Source organism: Thrips palmi, unplaced genomic scaffold, assembly GCF_012932325.1.
Source record: "Thrips palmi isolate BJ-2018 unplaced genomic scaffold, TpBJ-2018v1 HiC_scaffold_18, whole genome shotgun sequence".
Taxonomy (NCBI): domain Eukaryota; kingdom Metazoa; phylum Arthropoda; class Insecta; order Thysanoptera; family Thripidae; genus Thrips; species Thrips palmi.
In genome coordinates, this window is record NW_023144627.1 from 6,961,620 (window position 1) to 6,984,201 (window position 22,582).

The 22,582-nt window shown below is 51.3% G+C and overlaps 1 protein-coding gene across 1 annotated transcript in view; it reads right to left on the minus strand.

Moving 5' to 3' along the window:
• LOC117644279 (nuclear factor 1 X-type) overlaps nucleotides 1-22,582 on the minus strand; it is a 134,635-nt gene that overhangs the window by 18,652 nt on the left and 93,401 nt on the right. The window contains 2 exon segments of the mRNA XM_034383600.1: nucleotides 5,254-5,313; nucleotides 13,558-13,741. Coding sequence (XP_034239491.1) covers nucleotides 5,254-5,313; nucleotides 13,558-13,741 — 244 coding nt within the window.

Consider the following 22,582-nt stretch of genomic DNA (forward strand, 5'->3'; position numbering starts at 1 on the left):
TGTTTTTTTTTTCGAGTGTAGGTTTCTCTAGGACGGCACTGGAACTGCGGCGCTGGAGACCAGAGCGCATTGAGGCCGATGCTCTTCGGAACGGCCTTCCCTTTCATGTTCGACCATAGAACGCACACACACGCACACACACGCACACACGCACACACACACACGCACACACACACACCCCACGCACACACACGCGCGCACACACACACACACACACACACACACGCACGCACACGAATACAACATCTTTTTATTCGCGGATCTATACAGTCCCATCCTATCGCTTATAAATAACAGTGTGGGGGTCGCGTTCACGTCGCGCAGTACGCCGCCAGAAAAAAAAATACAACAGCAAAAAAAAAAAAAACATCGCCTGAGTGGCGCGAAATTTACTTTTTTTCGTGCGGTGAGCAGGACTTGTGCCATGCAATGTTGAGTACACACACAGGACAGTGTGGTGGAAAACAGAGCAGATTAAGGGAAGGTTAGTGCAAAGTCTGAGGCAAAACCCAAGCAAAGGTCTCGACTATTTATTATTCAGATCACAGTGTGGTGCCGTGAAGGCCGCGTGGGCCTATGCGTCCTTCAAAGGAGCGAGGACCCTACACCAGTGGTTCTAAACCTTAGGGTCGCGACCCCAAGTGGGGTCGCGAAAAAATTTTAAGCACACTAAATTACTATGTAGGTTTTTCTGCGCGCTAATGCACGAAATTATACATGCACTTCGTAACGCACGAATTTGTGCGCGAAAATGCACGATTTCGTGCGCAAGTATGCAGGAAATCGTGAATTGTCGCGCACAAATTCGTGCGTTAGGAAGTGCATGTATAATTTCGTGCATTAGCGCGCAGAAAAACCTACATAGTAATTTAGTGTGAGGGGTCGCGGCGAGGTAGCTGGGGTCGTGTTTTGGGCCGATTTTAAGCAGCCACTGCTTCTGATCCGAGGCGGTATGTCGTCCTCCTTCAACGGGCAATTGGTCTTTGGACCTTCCTTTAGCATGCCTTTGTTACGGAGTGCGATTATCGGCCTTAGTTTGGGAGCAGTATTGTCTCAAAGTGGATCAAAATGGCATGCAAAGGCATTTTTTACTGTTTTCATCAACTTTGAGACAATACTGCTCCCAAACTAAGACCGATAATCACACTCCGTAACAAAGGCATGCTAAAGGAAGGTCCAAAGACCAATTGCCCGTTGAAGGAGGACGAGATACCGCCTCGGATCAGACGCAGTGGCTGCTTAAAATCGACCCAAAACATGATTTTTCAAAGACATATCTGAGCGTTTTGGGCAACTTTGAGACAATACTGCTCCCAAACTAAGACTGATAATCGCACTCCGTAACAGAGGCATGCTAAAGGAAGGTCCAAAGACCAATTGCCCGTTGAGGGAGCAAAATGCCCGCCTCGGATCAGACGCAGTGGCATGCTAAAGGAGGGGTTCCGTGGGGTCGCGAAACTTTTCCTGGGGGTCGCGGAAATTTTTGGCTACAAATTTGGGGTCGCGAGCCGAGAAAGGTTGAGAACCGCTGCCCTACACCAGTGGTTCTCAACCTTAGGGTCGCGACCCCAAGTGGGGTCGCGAAAAAATTTTAAGGGGTCGCGGCGAGGTAGCTAGGATCGTGTTTTGGGCCGATTTTAAGCAGCCACTGCGTCTGATCCGAGGCGGGCATTTTGCTCCCTCAACCGGCAATTGGTCTTTGAACCTTCCTTTAGCATTCATTTGTTACGGAGTGTGATTATCAGTCTTAGTTTGGGAGCAGTATTGTCTCAAAGTTGGCCGAAACGCTCAGAAATGTCTTTGAAAAATCGTTGTGCCTGTTTTGGTCAACTTTGAGACAATACTGCTCCCAAACTAAGACTGATAATCGCATTCCGTAACAGAGGCATGCTAAAGGAAGGTCCAAGGAACAATTGCCCGTTGAGGGAGCAAAATGCCCGCCTTGGATCAGACGCAGTGGCTGCTTAAAATCGACCCAAAACATGATTTTTTAAAGACATTTCTGAGCGTTTTGGCCAACTTTGAGACAATACTGCTCCCAAACTAAGACTGATAATCGCACTCCGTAACAGAGGCATGCTAAAGGAAGGTCCAAAGACCAATTGCCCGTTGAGGGAGCAAAATGCCCGCCTTGGATCAGACGCAGTGGCTGCTTAAAATCGACCCAAAACATGATTTTTTAAAGACATTTCTGAGCGTTTTGGCCAACTTTGAGACAATACTGCTCCCAAACTAAGACTGATAATCGCACTCCGTAACAGAGGCATGCTAAATGAAGGTCCAAAGACCAATTGCCCGTTGAGGGAGCAAAATGCCCGCCTCGGATCAGACGCAGTGGCATGCTAAAGGAGGGGTCCAGTGGGGTCGCGAAACTTTTCCTGGGGGTCGCGGAAATTTTTGGCTACAAATTTGGGGTCGCGAGCCGAGAAAGGTTGAGAACCGCTGCCCTACACAGTAAAATTGATGTCCAAAGGCCACAGGGGCTGTACTTTTCTTACCCTACATTTCCCTCGCATACTTGCCCCTATCCCGTCAGACTTGTGGAGCCAGAGCCCACACTGCAGACCGGAATCGACACAAACATCGAAACGAGGAAAAGTGTCCCAGACCGAGTGCATGCAGGACGAACCCCGGATTAATCCCCCAGAAAAGGATTCGGAACGCTAGACTAAGCCGGCCGCGACGGACGTCGCGACACTCGACAATTACTCTAATTAAAACATTCGCTTTAATTCGTGGGACGAATGCGCCGGGCGAGAAGGCGCGACGCTTCTTTCCCTTTTTACTTTCATTTGCAGGCAATCACATAATTGCAGTCAGATTTATTGCTTATGAGCGCTTTTCACAGTTTCAGATGCCAGGTCCGCCATGGTGGCAGTCAGTCCTCTGAGTGGATGAGAGTGAGAATCTTGACCGTGCAATTAATTTCGCCTCCAAAGTATGTTCCACATTTCATCGCTTTATTCGATTAGGCTGCAAAGTTTTTGGGCCGCGCGCGTTTTAAACATGGCCGAGCGGAGACACTGCTAATTGTGGAAGAATTCTCCTCGGCGACGTCTGCAGTTTTCAAATTTGTCACTCTGGACAAGCACACAGTTTTCATCCCTCAGAGTGCACGCCAGAAGACCAGTGGAGGCGGCCAAGACTCTAGACGCGTTTTAAACTCCAACATCGAACAAAAATTTTCTAAAAAAAAAAGGAAACCGCAATTTTTTTTAAATTCAAGAAGTCACTTATATGAGTGTGTTTCCCATCCCAGCGAAATTTGAAGCAGTGCGTTTTCCAGTGTAGCTTTCCGAGCAGCCCACCTTCAGCGGCACCACTTTCTTCTTTCTACCCCTGCGCGAGTAGCATAACTCTAAACTGCTCTCTGGAGGCGGAGAGAGAGGAGGGGGGGGGGGACGACGGCAGCACGGCTATTAGGTGGCGCGACTGTTTGAGAGTTGCCAGAAGGAAAAATGTAATAAGGGGCACCAGAAGTTGGCCAAAACGTTCATCACAAATCACCGCGAGCGCCGGGACGGGACACCTAGGTCTGACTCCCCCTCCCCTCCCCTCCCCCTCCCCCGGAGCAGTCGAAACGCGGCGCAACCAAACGAGGCCGCTTGTTTACACCAGGCCGCGCCATTACGGCAGACATTACACCGTCGCAGTTAAGCCGCGCGGGCAGCAACTTTTAAAAATGTTTATCCAAGTTTTCGTTCCGTTCGGGTCGTTCTGCCCTTCGTTTCGGCGGCGGCGCGGGAAAACATATTGAAGCGCTGTTGGCAGCACCGCGAGGCAAAATAAAGGTCGGTGGTCCCGGGGGAGAGGTGAGAGAGAGAGAGAGAGAGAGAGAGAGAGAGAGAGAGAGAGAGAGAGAGAGAGAGGGGAGGGGGAAAAGAGAGAGGGGAGAGAGAGAAAAGAGAAAAGAGAGAGAGAGAGCGCTAATGCTCGACGGCCGTTCCAGGGCGACGCTCCGCTCCGCAACGGGCGGCGCGGTGACGCGACGCTAAATTAGTTCAAGGAGCCCGCAGTGCTTTCGTCGCTCTGCCTCTCTCGCACTCGCGGGCCACCGCGCAGGAGAGAGAGAGAGAGAGAGAGAGAGAGAGAGAGAGAGAGAGAGAGAGAGAGAGAGAGAGAGAAAGAGAGAGAGAGACGAAGCACTGCCGGCGGCCCGTGGGTGACGGTGGGCAGCACCTGTCGCCCCGACCGGGTCGTTAGGACCGATTCACTCCATCCCGATTCAAACACCAATCTCAATCTGAATCCGCAGCGACGCAGATTCCTCGGGACACTTCGGGTACACTTCGGGTACACTTCGGGTACACTCGGCGTGCCCGGAGGGGTCATTCACTCCGAGTATTATCTCTCCCCAGCCAGCGGCATATTCGTATTCGCGGTTCGCTCGAAGAGGCATCACCAGCGGGGCCACGGCGGAAAAATGACCAGAACGCTGGAAGCACTCATGGATAAAGGGAAATTAACGCACAGGACAAAATATGTATAAACAGAGAGGGAGAAGCGAGCAAAAGGAGAGAGAGACAGAGAGGGGGGGGGGAGAGAGACAGAGAAGACTTCAGAGATAGAGGGCGTCCAAATTGCTCCCATGTTTTTGTCGTGCATTATATGTGCATTATCTGACTCTCTATGGGTTGCGCCTCTAGGCCGGAGGCCGGCCGTGGTCGCCCAAATTGTCTGCTCTCTCTCTCTCTCTCTCTCTCTCTCTCTCTCTCTCTCTCTCATTTCTTCCCCGCTTAGGGCTGGCGAGGAAAAATGAGCAAACGGGGTGGTTAGAGAGGGCAAGGGTAGAGAGAGAGAGAGAGAGAGAGAGAGAGAGAGAGAGAGAGAGAGAGAGAGAGAGAGAGAGAGCGGAGGTCCGGGACAAAAGGGTGCGGATGCATTGTGTCGAAGAACAGTGGAGGGCGTCTTCATGAAGGGCAGCGGGGTGCCGATTTCCGATTATCCGGACTGGATTGGCGGAATCCGAGGGACCGATTTACTGCGAAGGAATCGCGTTATTTAAACCTCATCGCAGAATTCGGTCTCAGTCATCGAAAATAACAGGTCTCTGCCGCAAACAATTCGAACTAGCTATGTGTATTAGTGAAAGGTGTGTCGTGAGTTGCAGGGGGATGTAAGGGGTGGAACTAGAGAGGGGAGAGACTCGACAAAGAAGGAAACAAGCAATATAATTAGTTTTTTTAAGGAAAAAACACACCACACACAGACACGCACTAACACAAACACAGTGGGCGAATGGGTTCGACTTACCTCTGTACCCCCGGTCGTCGTCTTTTTCGTTATTGTTATCACAAATGCCACTCAAAATGTCTGAAACAGAAAAGAAAAATGCACAGGTGTTAAATCAATCCGGTGGCGTAACCTTTACGAAGATGAACTAAAAATTAGTCAATTAATTTAAATTACTCGTTCTATGTATTTCTTTTCGAGGGGTTATGCACTCGTGTGGAAGTCGGATCACTCCATCTGTAAAAGCACGCGAAATAGTGGCGTAGTAGCTGAAGTTCTCCAATATTTACCACTTTTTGGGGGCGATTTTAGCTAAATCCTGATTAAAACGAGGCACAACAGAGCGTAATAGCGTCATGGTCGGGTCCAGGTTTTTAAAAGAGCATACCCCCCCTCGATAATTTTTTTTTTTCAGTGTGGCTTTTTTTTTGTCCGTAAACCTCGACTAACGGTCGTCACTGGAGACAGTGTCGGACTGGCGGCGCTGCCCCGGGCTTTTCTCAGTCTCGCTGCTTCGCGTTGCTCGCCGCTGCTTGGTATGCCGGGCCCAGCGCAAGGTGGTCGCAAGGCGACGCGGGCCGACGCCGAGTTTCACGATGTCCATCACCCTCGAATGTCCGTCCAGGCCGAGCCCGCGGCCAGAGCCCCATCTAAAGCAGCCCCCGTCCCTCTACCCCCTCCCCTCCCCCTCCCCTCCCCCCTCCCCTCCCCCGGGCGTCATGCGTCGTGCATGTGCACACGGAATGCTCGCTTCCCTGCTTGGCGTCGACAAAACGTCCTGTTTACACTAGCGGGTCACCGGCGGCGGGTCGCCACGCCCCGCGGCACGCTGACCACGCGCGCCGCAGACTGATTCCCAGAGTCGCTCTGTCTCTCTCGCACCGACACGGCACGCCCCACGAGTGCGAGAGAGACAGAGCGACGACTCTGGGAATCAGTCTGCTGCTGCCCCACCACCCCCTGCTCCTCCGTACCACTTTTTCCCCTTTCACGGAATCGGCGAAAAAAAAAAACAAAGAAAGATAAACCAACAAAACTCTCTACACTGCAAAAAAAATTTCATGTCACTATTTTTTCCCCAGTGAGTGTAATATATAGGTACTCGACAATATAGCGGAAAAAATTAGAGCAAAAAAATTGATTGGTGCACTTTTTTAAAGAGCAGGAATCATTGCAAAAAATAAAAAAAAAATTTTTTTTTTCAATTTTAAACTTTTGATAGACAAGTTAAACGCGCAGTCTAACCCGCACCGCGCTGCTGCCGTGCCCCGGACGCCGTTCACACGATTTGCGACGCGCCGTCGCCTGCTTTCGAATGGCCGCTTGATTTCGCCGCGGCAGAAAAGAAGAGGCTCTGTCTCTCTCGCACCTGCACGGGACGCCCCGCGAGCGCGAGAGGGACAGAGCGACGAAAACGACTCTCGGAATCAGTGTGCTGGTCGGCCGTGCCTACACTGCAAAGCGGTGGCAGAGTGCGTGCCGCATCGGCATGCCGGCCGTACACTGGTAGCGTGGACTTCCGGTGTGGGAGCGGAACAGACCTCGACAGCCGCGGCGGGACGAGGGAAGTTCGAAATCATTTTTTAAAATTCGCCATTCTGTGAAGGGTGGTGCGGTCCGATTGCCCTCTGCTAGGTCCCAGACCGCAAAGCACTGGAGAAGCCCTTTTCCAGTGGCCCTAGAGGCACTTCACCGCCCTCCAGCCACCAGCCCCGGACTCCAGACTCCGGCCGGGCCGAGCGGGGCGCACAGTGGGCCAGAAGACCGGTGGAGGCGGCCAAAACTCTAGACGCGTTTTGAGCTCCAGAGTCGCTAAATGGGACTCGAACCGGACGTGTCACCCTACCAATGGATTGCTCTCCGAACGAGCAATCCATTGGTGGGGTCACACGTTCGGTTCGAGTCCCATTTAGCGACTCTGTAGCTCAAAACGCGTCCGGGCTTCTGACCGCCTCCACCGGTCTTCTGGGCCACTGTGCGACGACGATTAAGAGCGAGAGACGCAAAAACGGGGCGGCGAAGGCAAAGGAGTTTGAGGATTTTATCCCCGCAGTATTTATATCCGAGAGGCTTTACCAACCCTTGCCTGCCCTCGGCGCGTCTCAGCGAAGAGGGCTCTCCAGAGGTGCCAACCCCACGGTGCCAGCCCCACGCCCTGCACACCCAGCGAGCTCAGCCCTGCCGGCCCAGCCCTGTCCGTCCGCGCTGAGTCAGCACAGGGGCCTAGCCCGGCCTGGCCGGTCTCCTGGACCCCCGCCCCGTAGACATCGTCCCTCATCCCACCCTGGAGCAGCCGGGGCGAAGAGTGCCAACTAACAAAAATTCAAATTTCCAGGGTTTTTATTTCGCAAACGGAAAGCGTTAGCGCAGTTGGAAAATCAGAATGTCGATTTGACTTGTTTTGCCAGTGAGGCACAGTGGGCCAGAAGACCGGTGCAGGCGGCCAAAATTCTAGACGTGCTTTGAGCTCCAGAGTCGCTAAATGGGACTCGAACCGAACGTGGATGGATTCCTCGTTCGGAGAGCAATCGATTGGTGGGGTCGCACGTTCGGTTCGAGTCCTGGTTAGCGACTCGGAGCTAAAAGCGCGTCCGGGATTTTGACCGCCTCCACCGGTCTTCTGGCCCACTGTGCGGCGCCTCGGTGCCACAGGGTCGGAGTCTTATCCTTATCTCGGGGACTACATGGTGCGAAAGGAACTGGATGCTAACTTGATGGGGAAAAAGGCCTTCCCGGGAAACGCGGGGCGGAGAGAGAAATCGAGCGCATCCAAGGAAATGTGTTCTCTCTCCTCCCTTCGCCGCGCGCCTCGCCGCCCCGCGAGGCACCGCCACGCGCCCGCATCGCATTCTGGAAATATTTACAGTGTGTCTCCGCTGTCGAGTGGCGGGGACACGCCACGGATACTTGTCGCTGATGTCACAACTCAAAGTCGTGGCTAACATGGACACAAAAGGTACGAAATGAGAATTAATGTAAATTTTGCACAAGCCCTTCACTATTTTTAAGAAATAAAAAAAAAGAAAGACAAAGTGTAATTTGTTTGTACTAAAGAAAGAGAGTTATTAGGTTTTTTGAAAAAGTGATCTTAGCTATTTCAAATACAAAAAGTTTTTAAAATTTTTATTTATCATGCTAACTTTTTTATAATGCTGATTTTTTTCCACAAAACGTTTTAAAACGTATTTTTTTTTCAGAAATGATTGTCATTTTTTCAGAACTTCCGGTGAGGGCTTCCTTTGGAAAGCACTCGTAGGCTGTTCCTTTCTCCTGTTTCCGGTGGAGGCTGCTGCCTGCTGCTCCCTTGCCTGCCGGAAACGTCATCATTGGCAGTGGCGTGGCGCGGTGCCGCACCCTCCACTGGAAGGGAGGCAGGCACACCTCGAGCTGTTGCTCCGACACCTTCCCCCTCGCTTGTAAACAACCCTTATATAAATGACGCCAATCTCGGCGGCACACTGCGGCACGCACGCTCCGTCTCTCTCGCACCCCTTGCTAGCACACTGCGAGAGAGACGGGCGAGGGAGGGAGCACCTGGCAGCGCAACAGGCTCGCGTCGCTTCGCGTCCCGGCCGACGGATGGCTGCCTCTTTGACGCAATGGCGCGTGCCGCCGCGTGTGGGTGCACTGTTCGAAATGACGGTGGGAACCGCTCGTCAGCGGGCAAAGATACACTGCTAAAATTCTATTTTGAGGTTATTTTTAAGTGTACCCGCGCACAGTAAGCCAGAAGACCGCTGGAGGCGAGCTAAACTCTAAACGCGTTTTGAGCTCCAGCCTCGCTAAACGGGACTCGAACCGAACGTGTGACCCCACCAATGGACTGCTCCCCGAACGAGGAATCCATTGGTGGGGTCACACGTTCGGTTCGAGGCCTGATTGGCGACTCTGGAGCTCAAAACGCGTCTAGAGTTTTGTCCGTCTCCCCGGTCTTCTGGCCCACTGTGTCGCGGTGCAGCCTCATTAGCTGCAACGCCGACATGTCCCGTCAGAACACACGTCACCATCATCGAGTCATAACACGGACTCGATTGGAACGCCGCGCCCGTTTCGTTCACACCTATCCCGTTTAATTCACACCTATCGCAGTGCGGTGGCGTTACGGTGGCACGCCCCGTTGCTAGGCGACGCGACAAGATCGTGTTTTACGACGTGTGGGGCACACTGTATCGGCTGACCCGCTTAGCCAATCGGAGCGTCCAGAGCAACACAGTGGGCCAGAAGACCGGTGGGCGGCGGTCAAAATCACGGACGCGTTTTGAGCTCCAGAGTCGCTAAATGGGACTCGAATCGAACGTGTGACCCCACCAATGGATTCCTCGTTCGGAGAGCAATCCATTGGTGGGGTCACACGTCCGGTTCGAGTCCTGTTTAGCGACTCTGGAGCTCAAAACGCGTCCTTCGGCGCCGCTCCGCCCACTCCCATCCTGCCATCAGGCGCAGCCCGGCCCTCGGCGCAGCCCTTCGCGGACACACGGACACTCTGCGCATAAAATCCACATTCTACCGCGACAGCCGCGCCAAAGCCGCCGCCGCGCCGCGCCACTGCAAAAGGCTCGGAAGGCGCTATTTCCATGAGGGGCCGTCCGGAGCCTCCAGACTCGCACCGCGACGCACCGCGATCCATTTAGATAGTGATAGCGCCCGATGCGGGGTGACGATTTCGTATGCGGGATACCTAATGCTGTTCGCCTGCTTCCAGACTTCCAGTGCCTCTCCAGCTTCTCCAGCCGCCTAATTAACTTGTCCAGCTAATGAGACCTAAGGTACGACAGTGACTCGTCCCTCTCTCTCTCTCTCTCTCTCTCTCTCTCTCTCTCTCTCTCTCTCTCTCTCTCTCTCTCTCTCTCTCTCTCTCTCTCTCTCTCTCTCTCTCTCTCTCTCTCTCACCCCTACGGGACGCTCCGCGAGTGCGACGGAGACGACCTGCAGGGCGTTAGGACGAGCCGCCGCCTCTGCCAGGCGCCGCGACCCCCCACTCCCCCCCCCCCCTCGCCCTCCCCCTCCCCCTGCCCGCCACGCCCTGGCACGCTTCAGCATTCTGCGTGCGATAGAACAGGACTTGCTACTACACACTGATGAAAAAATAGTGGAACTGATCCGGCAGGTTTCAGAGGATATCCCGCAAAATCAAGACGGAGTGTTCGTTCTCGAAACGAAGGGATACGCCAAACGTCTCAAATCCGTCGATTTGGTTGAGAGTCATCACCGGTAAAAAACGAACTTTAATTGTCTGAACAGTCTTAATTCTTGCAGTGAGGTTGTTATTTTTCCCCCGATGGTTTTGACAAGCTCTAACCCCCTCCCACAGTGGGCCAGAAGACATACTCTGCACGCGATTTCAGCTCCAGACTCGCTAAATGGGACTCGAACTAATCGTCTGACCCCACCAATGGATTCCTCGTTCGGAGTGCAATCCATTGGTGGGGTTACAAGCTCGGTTCGAGTCCCATTTAGCGACTCTGGAGCTCAAAACGCGTCTCGAGTTTTGGCCGCCTCCACCGGTCTTCTGGCCCACTGTGCTCTGGCCGCATGGCCCCATCTGACATAGTCTGCGCCGCCTTCGGGCTGGGAAAAGAAACTCGAAGGGACGGCTTCTTGAAACGCAAGTGCAAGTGTGCTGCAGACTGAGAGTCGTTCGTCGCTCTGTCTCTCTCGCACTCGCGGGGCGTCCCGTGTAGGTGCGAGAGAGACAGAGCGACGAAAACGACTCCCGCGGAATCAGTCTGCAGATAGCACCCTAACGGTGGAGCGCCATATAACGCGCCTAGATGTGAGATTGGCCCGCCGCATTCCGTTCGGGGAACGTCACGTTACCCCCGTTTTCTGCTTTGAGGGACGCAAGGACAGCTTTCCGAAGGGATCCCTCGGTGCGGTCCACCTTTTCGGCGCGTCCTGCAGACTTGTCCGGCACACTGGTCTCTCTCGCACTCACGGGGCGTCCCGTGTAGGTGCGAGAGAGACAGAGCGACGAAAACGACTCTCGGAATCAGTCTGCTGGGTCCTCCGTCTCGGCCGGACACAACGCAGTGCTGCTCACTTGGGGCCTAACCTTGTGGGGCAAGAAAAAAACCGCGAGAGGAGATACACCGAGGAGGGAGAGAGAGAGAGAGAGAGAGAGAGAGAGGAGGAGAGAGAGAGAGAGAGAGAGAGAGAGAGGAGAGAGAGAGGAGAGGGAGAGAGAGGAGAGGGAGGGAAGAGAGAGAGAGAGAGAGAGAGAGAGAGAGAGGGAGGAGAGAAAAGAGAGAGAGAGAGAGAGAGAGAGAGAGAGAGAGAGAAGAGAGGGAGTGAGAAGAGAGAGAGAGAGAGAGAGAGGGAGGGAGGGATGAGAGAGAGAGAGAGAGAGAGAGAGAAGAGAGAGGGGAGGGGGGGGCGACTGATTTGCTACAATTGAGGAGCAGGAGGCAAGCGCGCCCGAGTCTGTGCACATGGTGGCGGAGCATGGCGGAGATTAGAATGAGTTATTGAACGACCTGGGGCTCCTCGTCCCCTCGCCGTCTCTCTCGCACTCGCAGGGAGTCCCGCGGGGGTGCGAGAGAGACGGCCTGCGTGCGTCCGGCAGTAGTGCCTGGCGCGGCCGGCCGGCCGTTTGGAAAGCTCGGGAGTGCCAACATAAGGCGGTGTAAGGCGCGCACACTGGCAGCGCGCAGCGCGCACACCGGCAGCGCGCGACGCTGCAGCCCGGCCGCCGCGGCAATAACACGGTAGCACTTTGTCCGCGAAGAAGAGGGAGAAGAAGAAGAAGAAGAAGAAGAAGAAGAAGAAGAAGAAGAAGAAGAAGAAGAAGAAGAAGAAGAAGAAGAAGAAGAAGAAGAAGAAGAAGGTGGAGGAGTGCGAGCTCGCGGCCATCATGCAGATCGGCATCAGGGCATCGCGCCGGTGGCCCTGTGATGACCACACCGATTCCTCTCTCTCTCTCTCTCTCTCTCTCTCTCTCTCTCTCTCTCTCTCTCCGCGGTGTGCTAATGCATAGCATCTGATGTGGCCTCTCACGCGACAAAACGAATCGCGCCCGATTCCACTCCTCTTGTCTATGCAACACAACGTGGCATCGACACATTGCAGCGTGTGGCAAGGCTCTCTCTCTCTCTCTCTCTCTCTCTCTCTCTCTCTCTCTCTCTCTCTCTCTCTCTCTCTCTCTCTCTCTCTCATTGGCCGTGCCGTGTGGGTGCGAGAGAGACAGAGCGACGCGCCGGGCGGCCGGTCGGTAGCTTCCTGCCCAGCGGGTGGGTAAATGACTACCCGTCCGTCGGGGCCGTCGGAGCGCGCGCGAGTCCACGCGCAAGTCCTCTCAGTCCCCGCAGACTAGTTTCGCACTAAAATCCAATGGTGCCGTGACGATCCGGAGTAACACTTGGGCCCTGCCCGGGCGACGAGAAAATATAAAATGCTATTAATTTCCCTTTTTATTTTCCTTTCCATTTTGTTATTTTAAATTAATTTTTTACAAAGCCGATTCTGCTACTGTAAACGCCATTAATTCCCCATTTTTCTTTCCATTTTGTTAGTTCTTTTTTTTAAAAATTTTTTTACAAATCCAATACTGCTTCCTTACCTAAAAATTTCTTAAACAGAACTAAAAACTTTTGTGTGAGCATTTTTTTTTTTCGTTGTTTGCTTGCCTCCGCCTTGCCACCGATCGATACCTCGAAGCGGGAAAACTCTGACTTATTGTCTTATTACTTGGAGATTGGGCTGGCGGGCTGGCGGGCTGGGCGGACCGTATTTCCTCGGCTTCTTATTACGCCGAACGGCGACCCTCGGTGCCTCCATTCGATTCCCAGTAAACAAGGCGAAACCGCTTGAAGACGCAGCTTGCTGTTTTCGCCGGCGAAAATGACATGCATTCGGAGAAAAACTTTTTTTACGCTTTTCGTTTACCCTGCAGTACACCCAAAATATGACTTCTTGGATCAAAAAAATTTAACTTTTCTCGGTTTTTGCAAGAAAATTTTTCTTGATCCAAATTTTTTTTTCTTGAAAGAAGAAAATTTTTCTTGTGTCAAGATTACTTTTCGTACAAAAACCAAGAAAATCAAAAAACAAGAAACCATTTTTCTGGGTGTAGTCAACATAACCAAAAAAAAAAAACTCGAACAATTTCTGTCTCATCGATTTCTCTGCTGTTTCTCTTTTAAAGAGTCAACCTAGTCAACCAGAGAGTTGACGCTTACTTTAGTCTACAGCACTCTTTTTTACAGCATGCCTGTCTGTCCAGGAGACAAAAATCAGCGTCAACCATCTGATTGACTCTCTAGAAGAGTCGGGTCAACCATGTAACATCTTCAGAGAAAACATTTTTTTTTTTCAAAACAGTGTACTCACCGTGACTATTAATAAAGTTGGCCAGGTACAGGTCGAGCTCTCTCACAGAGACGTTGATGTGGTAGGGGTTGACGCACAGCCCGGGGTGCGCGCACTCCGGTGACTTCTCCAGCCGCTCCCCGTCCGTGCTCTCGAGGGGGATGGCTTTGAAGAGGATCACCATCACCAGGTCCAGCCGCCAAACCTGCAGGAATGTCAACATTAGGAATCGGACTGAGGGTCTAACCTCTCTGCCACTTTAAATTTATTTCATTTCTGCAATCTGCTTGATGAAAACAAGCTACAACAGCGAGCGCAAGGCACACACTGTTCAAAAAATGATTTTTTGGTACTATCCCTACAGAAAACTAATTCAAAATAGATTCATCGGAGATTTTGGACTTATTCAAAGACCAGTACTCAGAAAACTTCCAAGTTTTATTTTCCTAACAATGCAAGTTTCTCGAGGTTGGTGGTTCGCATACCACCAATCCCATTTTTTTTTGTCCACAGCCGAAGCCCGGCGAGGTTCGACGGCTCGACCGAGACAATGCCGTTGTGCGTGAGAGAGACATCACACGTCTCGAGCCAGTAGCATCACACTTACAGGAATGCCAGTCGATTTGTCAAGTTGGCAGCCCTGGCCCGGCCCGCCCTTGGGCCCGCCCGGCCCGGCACGCATCAGGCGTACCACTCAACGACATTTCTCCCGCCGTTCGGGCCGCGCTCGCTGAATGCCAATGTGGATGTGCGTGAATGCAGCAGTCGTGAATGCAGCAGTCGTCGCTCCGTCTCTCTCGGACTCGTGGGGCGTCCCGCAGAGGTGCGAGAGAGACAGAGCGACTCTCGGGATCAGTCTGCGGGCGCGCCCCCCACGCGTGCAGCGATTGTTTCAGAAAGCTGATTGAAAAGGGCGCGAAAAGCCGCCTTTAATTTGAGCGCGAAAATGAAACTCGAAGAAGTGAATTGCAACACTCTCAAGACCCTAAACTGAGCCTTTTCTCCATAATACGAACAAAAAGCTTTGTATAATGACAGCCCAGCGAAGGTAGTAACCTACGGGGAAGAGTTCTCAGTAACTTACGACCAGTTTTTTTCGCATTACAATCAATTTTTTTTAGAAATATGATGGAGTTCTATCGTAACGTACTGAGAACGATTGAGCTCAGAATCATGGCTGTACGGCGTTTCTTAGAAGTAAATTGTGTGGCATTCGCCTCTACCGTGGGATTCCCTCCCTTTGAAGATTTACGTTGTTCTGCCAGACGATCACTCAAATTCCAAGTAAAGTTCAATGATCACTAAAGTGATTTTTTTTTTCAAAGTTCGAGTGTCATTCTTCCGCAGAACGAGAGTCGAATCCGTCTTTCGAGACATTCCATCGCGTTGCGCGACTGTACGTGACCGGACAGTAGTTTAGTTCCCAGTGTCGCGGCGGCGCGAGGCGGCGCCATGCCGCGCCACTCGTGAGGCGCTAAAGGTTTCCAAAGTGGCGCCATTCAAACGCCACCTGCCCGCGCCGCGCCGTCCTCCCCCATGCACGCGGAATAGAATATCAGAGCTTTACGACTCGGAGGCGCGGACGCCACAAATCATGCGGCGCACAGTGGGCCAGAAGACCGGTGGAGGCGGACAAAACTCGAGACGCGTTTTGAGCTCCAGAGTCGCTAAATGGGACTCGAAGCGAACGTGTGACCCCACCAATGGATTGCTCTCCGAACGAGGAATCCATCGGTGGGGTCACACGTTCGGTCCGAGTCCTGCTTAGCGACTCTGGAGCTCAAAACGCGTGAAGAGTTGCGGCCGCCTCCACCGGTCTTCTGGCCCACTGTGCGGCGGGGCCTTATTTGGGCAACCACGACACTGGAGAAGATCGTGAGGGTCGCCTCCTCGGACGGACGCGCGCTAAAGACAAAAGCCTGGAAACGCCGCGTGGAATACGACTCGCGCGACTTTGGGCCGAAGTGATCGAGCCAGCGGCATCAAGGACTCAACACTGTCAACAAAAGTTGATTACAGTCTTGTTTATTTTCTTGGAAATGTGATGCTGACTGAAGCAACCCGTGGTCAGCTGAACTAAAACTATCAGTACTTGCAGTTATTTGGACTTGACAATTTTTGCAGTGGAGGATTCAACCTGACCTCATCTCCACAGTGTCATTCGATCGATCGATCAAGGAGAGAGAGGGGGAGGGAGGAAGGGAGAGAGGGGGGGGGGTAGGAGAGAGATGTCACCTTAAGCTCGGTCAGATCATTAGGGTAGTCGACCATTGCAGATAGATCGGGCCTCTGGGCTTTCCGAGTCCAATGAAAGCATAAACAGGTGAGTCACCGCGTAGTTCGTTTTGTTTGACGTCAACTCGGACCGTTTCAACAGTTGGACAGTACAGGTCAAATCAAACACGCGTCCTGACAACCATCTTCCCCCCAAAAAAGAACAAAAAATAACAAACTCATCAATTTGCCACTTGATGAATGAAAACGGGCGGCCGGCCACACATAATCGGCAGCAATAAATCGGCGCGCCCTTCGCCGGAACGCGGAACCGGATGTTTAATTGACCTCGCGGAAACAATCGTTTGATAGAGCGATTGATTCCAGTTATTATCACATCGGGCCCTGTCCGTGGCAGGCCGAGAGAGAGAGAGAGAGAGGAGAGAGAGAGAGAGAGAGAGAGAGAGAGAGAGAGAGAGAGAGAGAGAGAGAGAGAGAGAGAGAGAGAGTTGGTGTTTCGGTTGCGGCGTGTCGCTGACCAGAGGGTGTTCCTTCCTGCGAGGTCCGGTTTGTGAAGGGGGTATTCGAATGAATACGGGTGGGGGTGGACACATGCCTGTCTGTCGAGGAGACAAAAATCACGTAAACCATCTGATTGACTCCTAGAAGAGTCGGTCAACCATGAACGTCTTCAGAGATTTCAACTTTTTTTTAAACAGTGTACCACCGTGACTATTAATAAAGTTGGCCAGGTACAGTCGAGCTCTCTCACAGAGACTTGATGTGGTAGGGTTGACGCACACCCCGGGGGTGCGCGCACTCCGGTGACTTCTCCAGCCGCTCCCCGTCCGTGCTCTCGGGGGGGATGGCTTTGAAGAGGATCACCATCCCCAGGTCCACCGCCAAACCTGCAGGAAAGTCAACATTAGGAATCGGACTGGGGGTCTAACCTCTGCCACTTTAAATTATTTCATTTCTGAAATCTGTTTGGGTGAAAACCTACAACAGGGGCGCAGGCACACACTGTTCAAAAAATGTTTTTTGGTACTATCCCTACAAAAAACTAATTCAAAAAATCATCGGAGATTTTGGACTTATTAAAAGCCCATACTCAGAAAATTCCAAGTTTTTTTTTTGGCTGAGCGATAGCGAAGCCCTTGCCGTGTTGGGGGCCCAAAAAGTGACTGGTCGTGAGTCTGTCTGTCCGTCTCTCTGTCTGTCTGTATGTAATCACTCACTTTTCTCAGCAACTACTGAACGAATAGTATCCAAATTTCACACCGGGTGTCCCTAAACATCCTACAGGGGATTTTTCTCAGAAAAAAAATTATCATCGTTTGAAATTTTCAAAACATCGTTTTAAACTAGGTAATTAGCTGGTTTTTGGGTAGGCGGCGGTGTGGCTGCCCAATTTCTCATCCAGCTGCCGCGCTTGAAAGCCGTCTGCAAGACGGGCCCGCACTTGTGCAAATAAAAAAACCAAAAGAGCAAAGGGTTTCTCAAATAGGTACTGAGATAGTTTTTTAACATTCTAGAATGATTGAAACCCTTCCGGAGTGTCAACAGAGGAAAATACGAAAACTGAATGTGAGAATGGTTTGCGTTTTTCTTTCCCCTCCCCCCCTCCCCCTCGGGGTTTTCCCTTCAGGTCAGTGCACTGTGTTTGTAGTTGTGGATTGAAAATAGGTAGAATTTTTCTTTGCCTTTGTGTGCATCTACTTATTTTATTCTCTCTGATATTTCCTTTTTTTTAAATTTCATAGTAAATCAAATCAGGTAAATGCATGAAAAACTTCTGTTAAAATTAGAAAAAATTTTAAATTTGTTTTGGGTTTTGTCTCGGGAAAGACATTCTATTGCAATGCTGCAAGCTAACAAAAATATTCTAGTACTAACATCTATTGATTAAAAGAATCCATATATAGATGTATTTAGTGCAATGAATTTGTGCTAACAGATTTTGAATTAATATTGGGTTCAAGGAGACGATTCAGGTTTTGAGCGGTGGGTGACTTGGTAATTGGATTTAATGACACGATTCCTTTCACTTCACCAAAGTTTGTGTCCGACAACTGGAACTAAGTTTTGGTAATGGTTTAAAAGCTGGCTCTCTGAATGTAAGCCCAATGTTAATATTATAATGTATTCTTTTTCCCCAAAAGATTAAATATCACGAGGCATGAATAAGGTAAATTATGTTGGCATATTGAGCAACAAGTGGCCTCTGCATTTGACTTCATGAGACGATTCACTGAATTTGACAAAACTTGTTCTCCGTCAAATGTTTCAGATCAGCCTGCCCTAAACTGAGTCACTTAATGTAAACTATGATTACATATTCCAGTCTATATTGTTTAATTCACGGGTTTTTAAATGAAAGAATGAAAAAGGCTTCTAAAATATAACTAATAAATTTGTGAATTCATGAGTTTGAAAAAAAAGATTATCTAATAGTGACTCAAGCAGACAAGTACCCAAATTAAGCGATTCATGCTGGCAATGGAATGTTACTCGACTGAAGGAATCCATTGGTGTGGCATCGGGGTATTGGTGACGACAAAGGGTGATCCATGAAGACCAACCCATTCTTTACCCATTATTCATCAATTTGATATCAATATTTTTCTATCGAATCTCATATTGACTTTTGGAGTTTTCGGAGAGCTGATTATGAAAACACTTCCATTTCTACTCCAGACTTAATTTTCATCTAAAATTAGGTCATTTCGGACCAAATTTTCAGGTCGAGTTTTATATTGTTTCCTGCAGTGTTTAATGAGCTGAACTCAAAAATAATTTCCCAAATTTTTTCCCCAAACTCACGCTTCCCAAAATTTTTAACCAAATTTTGCCCAAAAATTTTTTGAATTGAGTTTTATATTGATTCCAACAGTTTTTTGTGTGCTGATAACAAAAATCACCTCCATTTCGACTCCAGACTTATATTTTCATCCCAAATTAGGTCATTTTGGACCAAAATTTTCAAATTGAGTTTTATATTGTTTCCTGCAGTTTTTGGTGTGCTGAACTCAAAAATGACTTCCAATTTTTTCCCAGACTCACGCATTACCGAATTTTGACCAATTTGGCCCAAAAATTTTGGAATCGAGTTTGACGTTGATCACAACAGTTTTTTGTGTGCTGATAACAAAAACCCACTTCTATTTATACCTCAGACCTACATTTCACTAAATATGAGCCCACAAGCTGCACATTTCGTCTACATAAGCAAAGTCCGAAGTGCACAAATTCGCATCGCTCAGCCACACTACGCGCCCACACTAAACGGCGCGTACCCCTAGTCCTAACAATGCAAGTTTCTCGAGGTTGGTGGTTCGCATACCACCAATCCCCTTTTTTTTTGTCCACCCGAAGCCCGGCAGGGTTCGACGGCTCGACCGAGACAATGCCGTTGTGCGTGAGAGAGACATCCCCGTCTCGGGCCCGTAGCATCACCTTACAGGAAAGCCAGTCGATTTGTCAAGTTGGCAGCCCTGGCCCGGCCCCCCCTTGCGCCCGCCCGGCCCGGCACGCATCAGGCGTACCACTCAACGACATTTCTCCCGCCGTTCGGGCCGCGCTCGCTGAATGCCAATGTGGATGTGCGTGAATGCAGCAGTCGTCGCTCCGTCTCTCTCGCACTCGTGGGGCGTCCCGCAGAGGTGCGAGAGAGACAGAGCGACTCTCGGGATCAGTCTGCGGGCGCGCCCCCCACGCGTGCAGCGATTGTTTCAGAAAGCTGATTAAAAAGGGCGCGAAAAGCCGCCTTTAATTTGAGCGCGAAAAAGAAACTCGAAGAAGTGAATTGCAACACTCTCAAGACCCTAACTGAGCGTTTTCTACGTAATAGGAACAAAAAGATTAGTATAAGGACAGCAAAGCGAAGGTAGTAACCTACGGGGAGGGTTCTCAGTAACGTACAACCAGTTTCTTTCGTTTTACAATCAATTTTTTTTAGAATTATGATAGAGTTGTATCGTAAGGTAATGAGAACGATTGAGCTCAGTATCATGACTGCACGGCGTTTCTTAGAAGTAAATTGTGTGACATTCGTCTATAAAAGCGCCTCTACCGTGGGTTTCCCTCCCTATGAAGAGAGGTTGTTTTGTCAGACGATCACTCAAATTCCATGTGAAGTTCAATGATCGCTTAAGTGATTTTTTTTTTTTCAAAGTTCGAGTGTCATTCTTCCGCAGAACGAGAGTCGAATCCGTCTTTCGAGACATTCCATCGCGTTGCGCGACTGTACGTGACCGGACAGTAGTTTAGTTCCCAGTGTCGCGGCGGCGCGAGGCGGCGCCATGCCGCGCCACTCGTGAGGCGCTAAAGGGTTTTCCCAAAATGGCGCCATTCAAACGCCACCTGCCCGCGCCGCGCCGTCCTCCCCCATGCACGCGGAATAGAATATCAGAGCTTTACGACTCGGAGGCGCGGACGCCACAAATCATGCGGCGCACAGTGGGCCAGAAGACCGGTGGAGGCGGACAAAACTCGAGACGCGTTTTGAGCTCCAGAGTCGCTAAATGGGACTCGAAGCGAACGTGTGACCCCACCAATGGATTGCTCTCCGAACGAGGAATCCATTGGTGGGGTCACACGTTCGGTCCGAGTCCTGCTTAGCGACTCTGGAGCTCAAAACGCGTGAAGAGTTGCGGCCGCCTCCACCGGTCTTCTGGCCCACTGTGCGGCGGGGCCTTATTTGGGCAACCACGACACTGGAGAAGATCGTGAGGGTCGCCTCCTCGGACGGACGCGCGCGAAAGACAAAAGCCTGGAAACGCCGCGTGGAATACGACTCGCGCGACTTTGGGCCGAAGTGATCGAGCCAGCGGCATCAAGGACTCAACACTGTCAACAAAAGTTGATAACAGTCTTGTTTATTTTCTTGGAAATGTGATGCTGACTGAAGCAACCCGTGGTCAGCTGAACTAAAACTATCAGTACTTGCAGTTATTTGGACTTGACAATTTTTGCAGTGGAGGATTCAACCTGACCTCATCTCCACAGTGTCATTCGATCGATCGATCAAGGAGAGAGGGAGAGAGAGGGGGGGGGGTAGGAGGGAGATGTCACCTTAAGCTCGGTCAGATCATTAGGGTAGTCGACCAATTGGCAGATAGATCGGGCCTCTGGGCTTTCCGAGTCCAATGAAAGGCATAAACAGGTGAGTCACCGCGTAGTTCGTTTTGTTTGACGTCAACTCGGACCGTTTCAACAGTTGGACAGTACAGGTCAAATCAAACACGCGTCCTGACAACCATCTTCCCCCCAAAAAAGAACAAAAAATAACAAACTCATCAATTTGCCACTTGATGAATGAAAACGGGCGGCCGGCCACACATAATCGGCAGCAATAAATCGGCGCGCCCTTCGCCGGAACGCGGAACCGGATGTTTAATTGACCTCGCGGAAACAATCGTTTGATAGAGCGATTGATTCCAGTTATTATCACATCGGGCCCTGTCCGTGGCAGGCCGAGAGAGAGAGAGAGAGAGAGAGAGAGAGAGAGAGAGAGAGAGAGAGAGAGAGAGAGAGAGAGAGAGAGAGAGAGAGAGAGAGAGAGTTGGTGTTTCGGTTGCGGCGTGTCGCTGACCAGAGGGTGTTCCTTCCTGCGAGGTCCGGTTTGTGAAGGGGGTATTCGAAATGAATACGGGGTGGGGGTGGACACAGGCAGTGAGGGGTGCGAATGGGTGGAGTGGGTTTGGGGGTTGGCTTGCCATTGCCGCGGCGGTCCAGTCGATGACAATGACACTTGCAGGCCATAAAACGCCACCCTGACTGCTGCCGCGACCGCTGAATGGCTCTCTCATCTCCAAATTTTTCCATTGCCGCGCCAGCCTGGCTGGGGCGTGCTGGGCACAGTGGGCCAGAAGACCGGTGGAGGCGGACAACACTCTAGACGCGTTTTTAGCTCCAGAGTCGCTAAACAGGACTCGAACCTGACGTGTGACCCCATCAATGGATTGCTCTCCGAACGAGGAATCCATTGGTGGGGTCACACGTTCGATTCGAGTCCCATTTAGCGACTCTGGAGCTCAACACGCGTATAGAATTTTGGCCGCCTCCACCGGTCCTCTGGCCCACTGTGCTGGGGCTTCGGGGTGGCCATGGAGCGGAGCGGCCCCGCCACCGAACAAGAGCAACAAGGACAGGAGACACTGTCCGCGGGGCAGTGGCCGCGTCATCTTTCTGTAATTTTTACAAATAACCAAGCCAATGGGAGCCCGTTCCCCTTTGTGTGCGATCGGGGTGGGGCGGGGCGGGGTGAGGCGGGGTGAGGCGGGGTGAGGCGGGGCGGGGCGGGGCGGCCGACGCCGGGGTGGCCAGTATGTCGAGCGATGCTCGGGAAAATGGAGCTAAGGCGCGGTTATCCTTCGCCTCCTTACGCCCGCCACCCCGCCCCTACAGTGTGGGGCCCACACCCTACATCCACCCCAGCCGTGTTAACCCCCGCGTAGACCAATGACCCGGATACCGTAACTAAGGCGCCTTATCTCCTGTCTTTCTCCCTCTCTCTCACACACACACACTTGCGGCTGGCCCGCCTCATCTCCCGTCTCTCTCGCACTCATTACGCCACCGATAAAGAAGGACGGTGCACTTCCACGTGTTCGGCCTTCCAATCGGGACCACGACTCCGTCGCCGAACCAGTATTCAATCAACAGAAAACGATAATTTTGATAAGCGTATACACCCTGAAAAGGGTGATCTTGCCCGTAGAGATACTCTGGACGGCAGCAATAGTATTTCATTGCCACAATGGATATTCGCTGAGCTCAAGAGTATTTGGTGCTAGTGATAAGAGTGACTCTAACGACAAGAACCCACTTT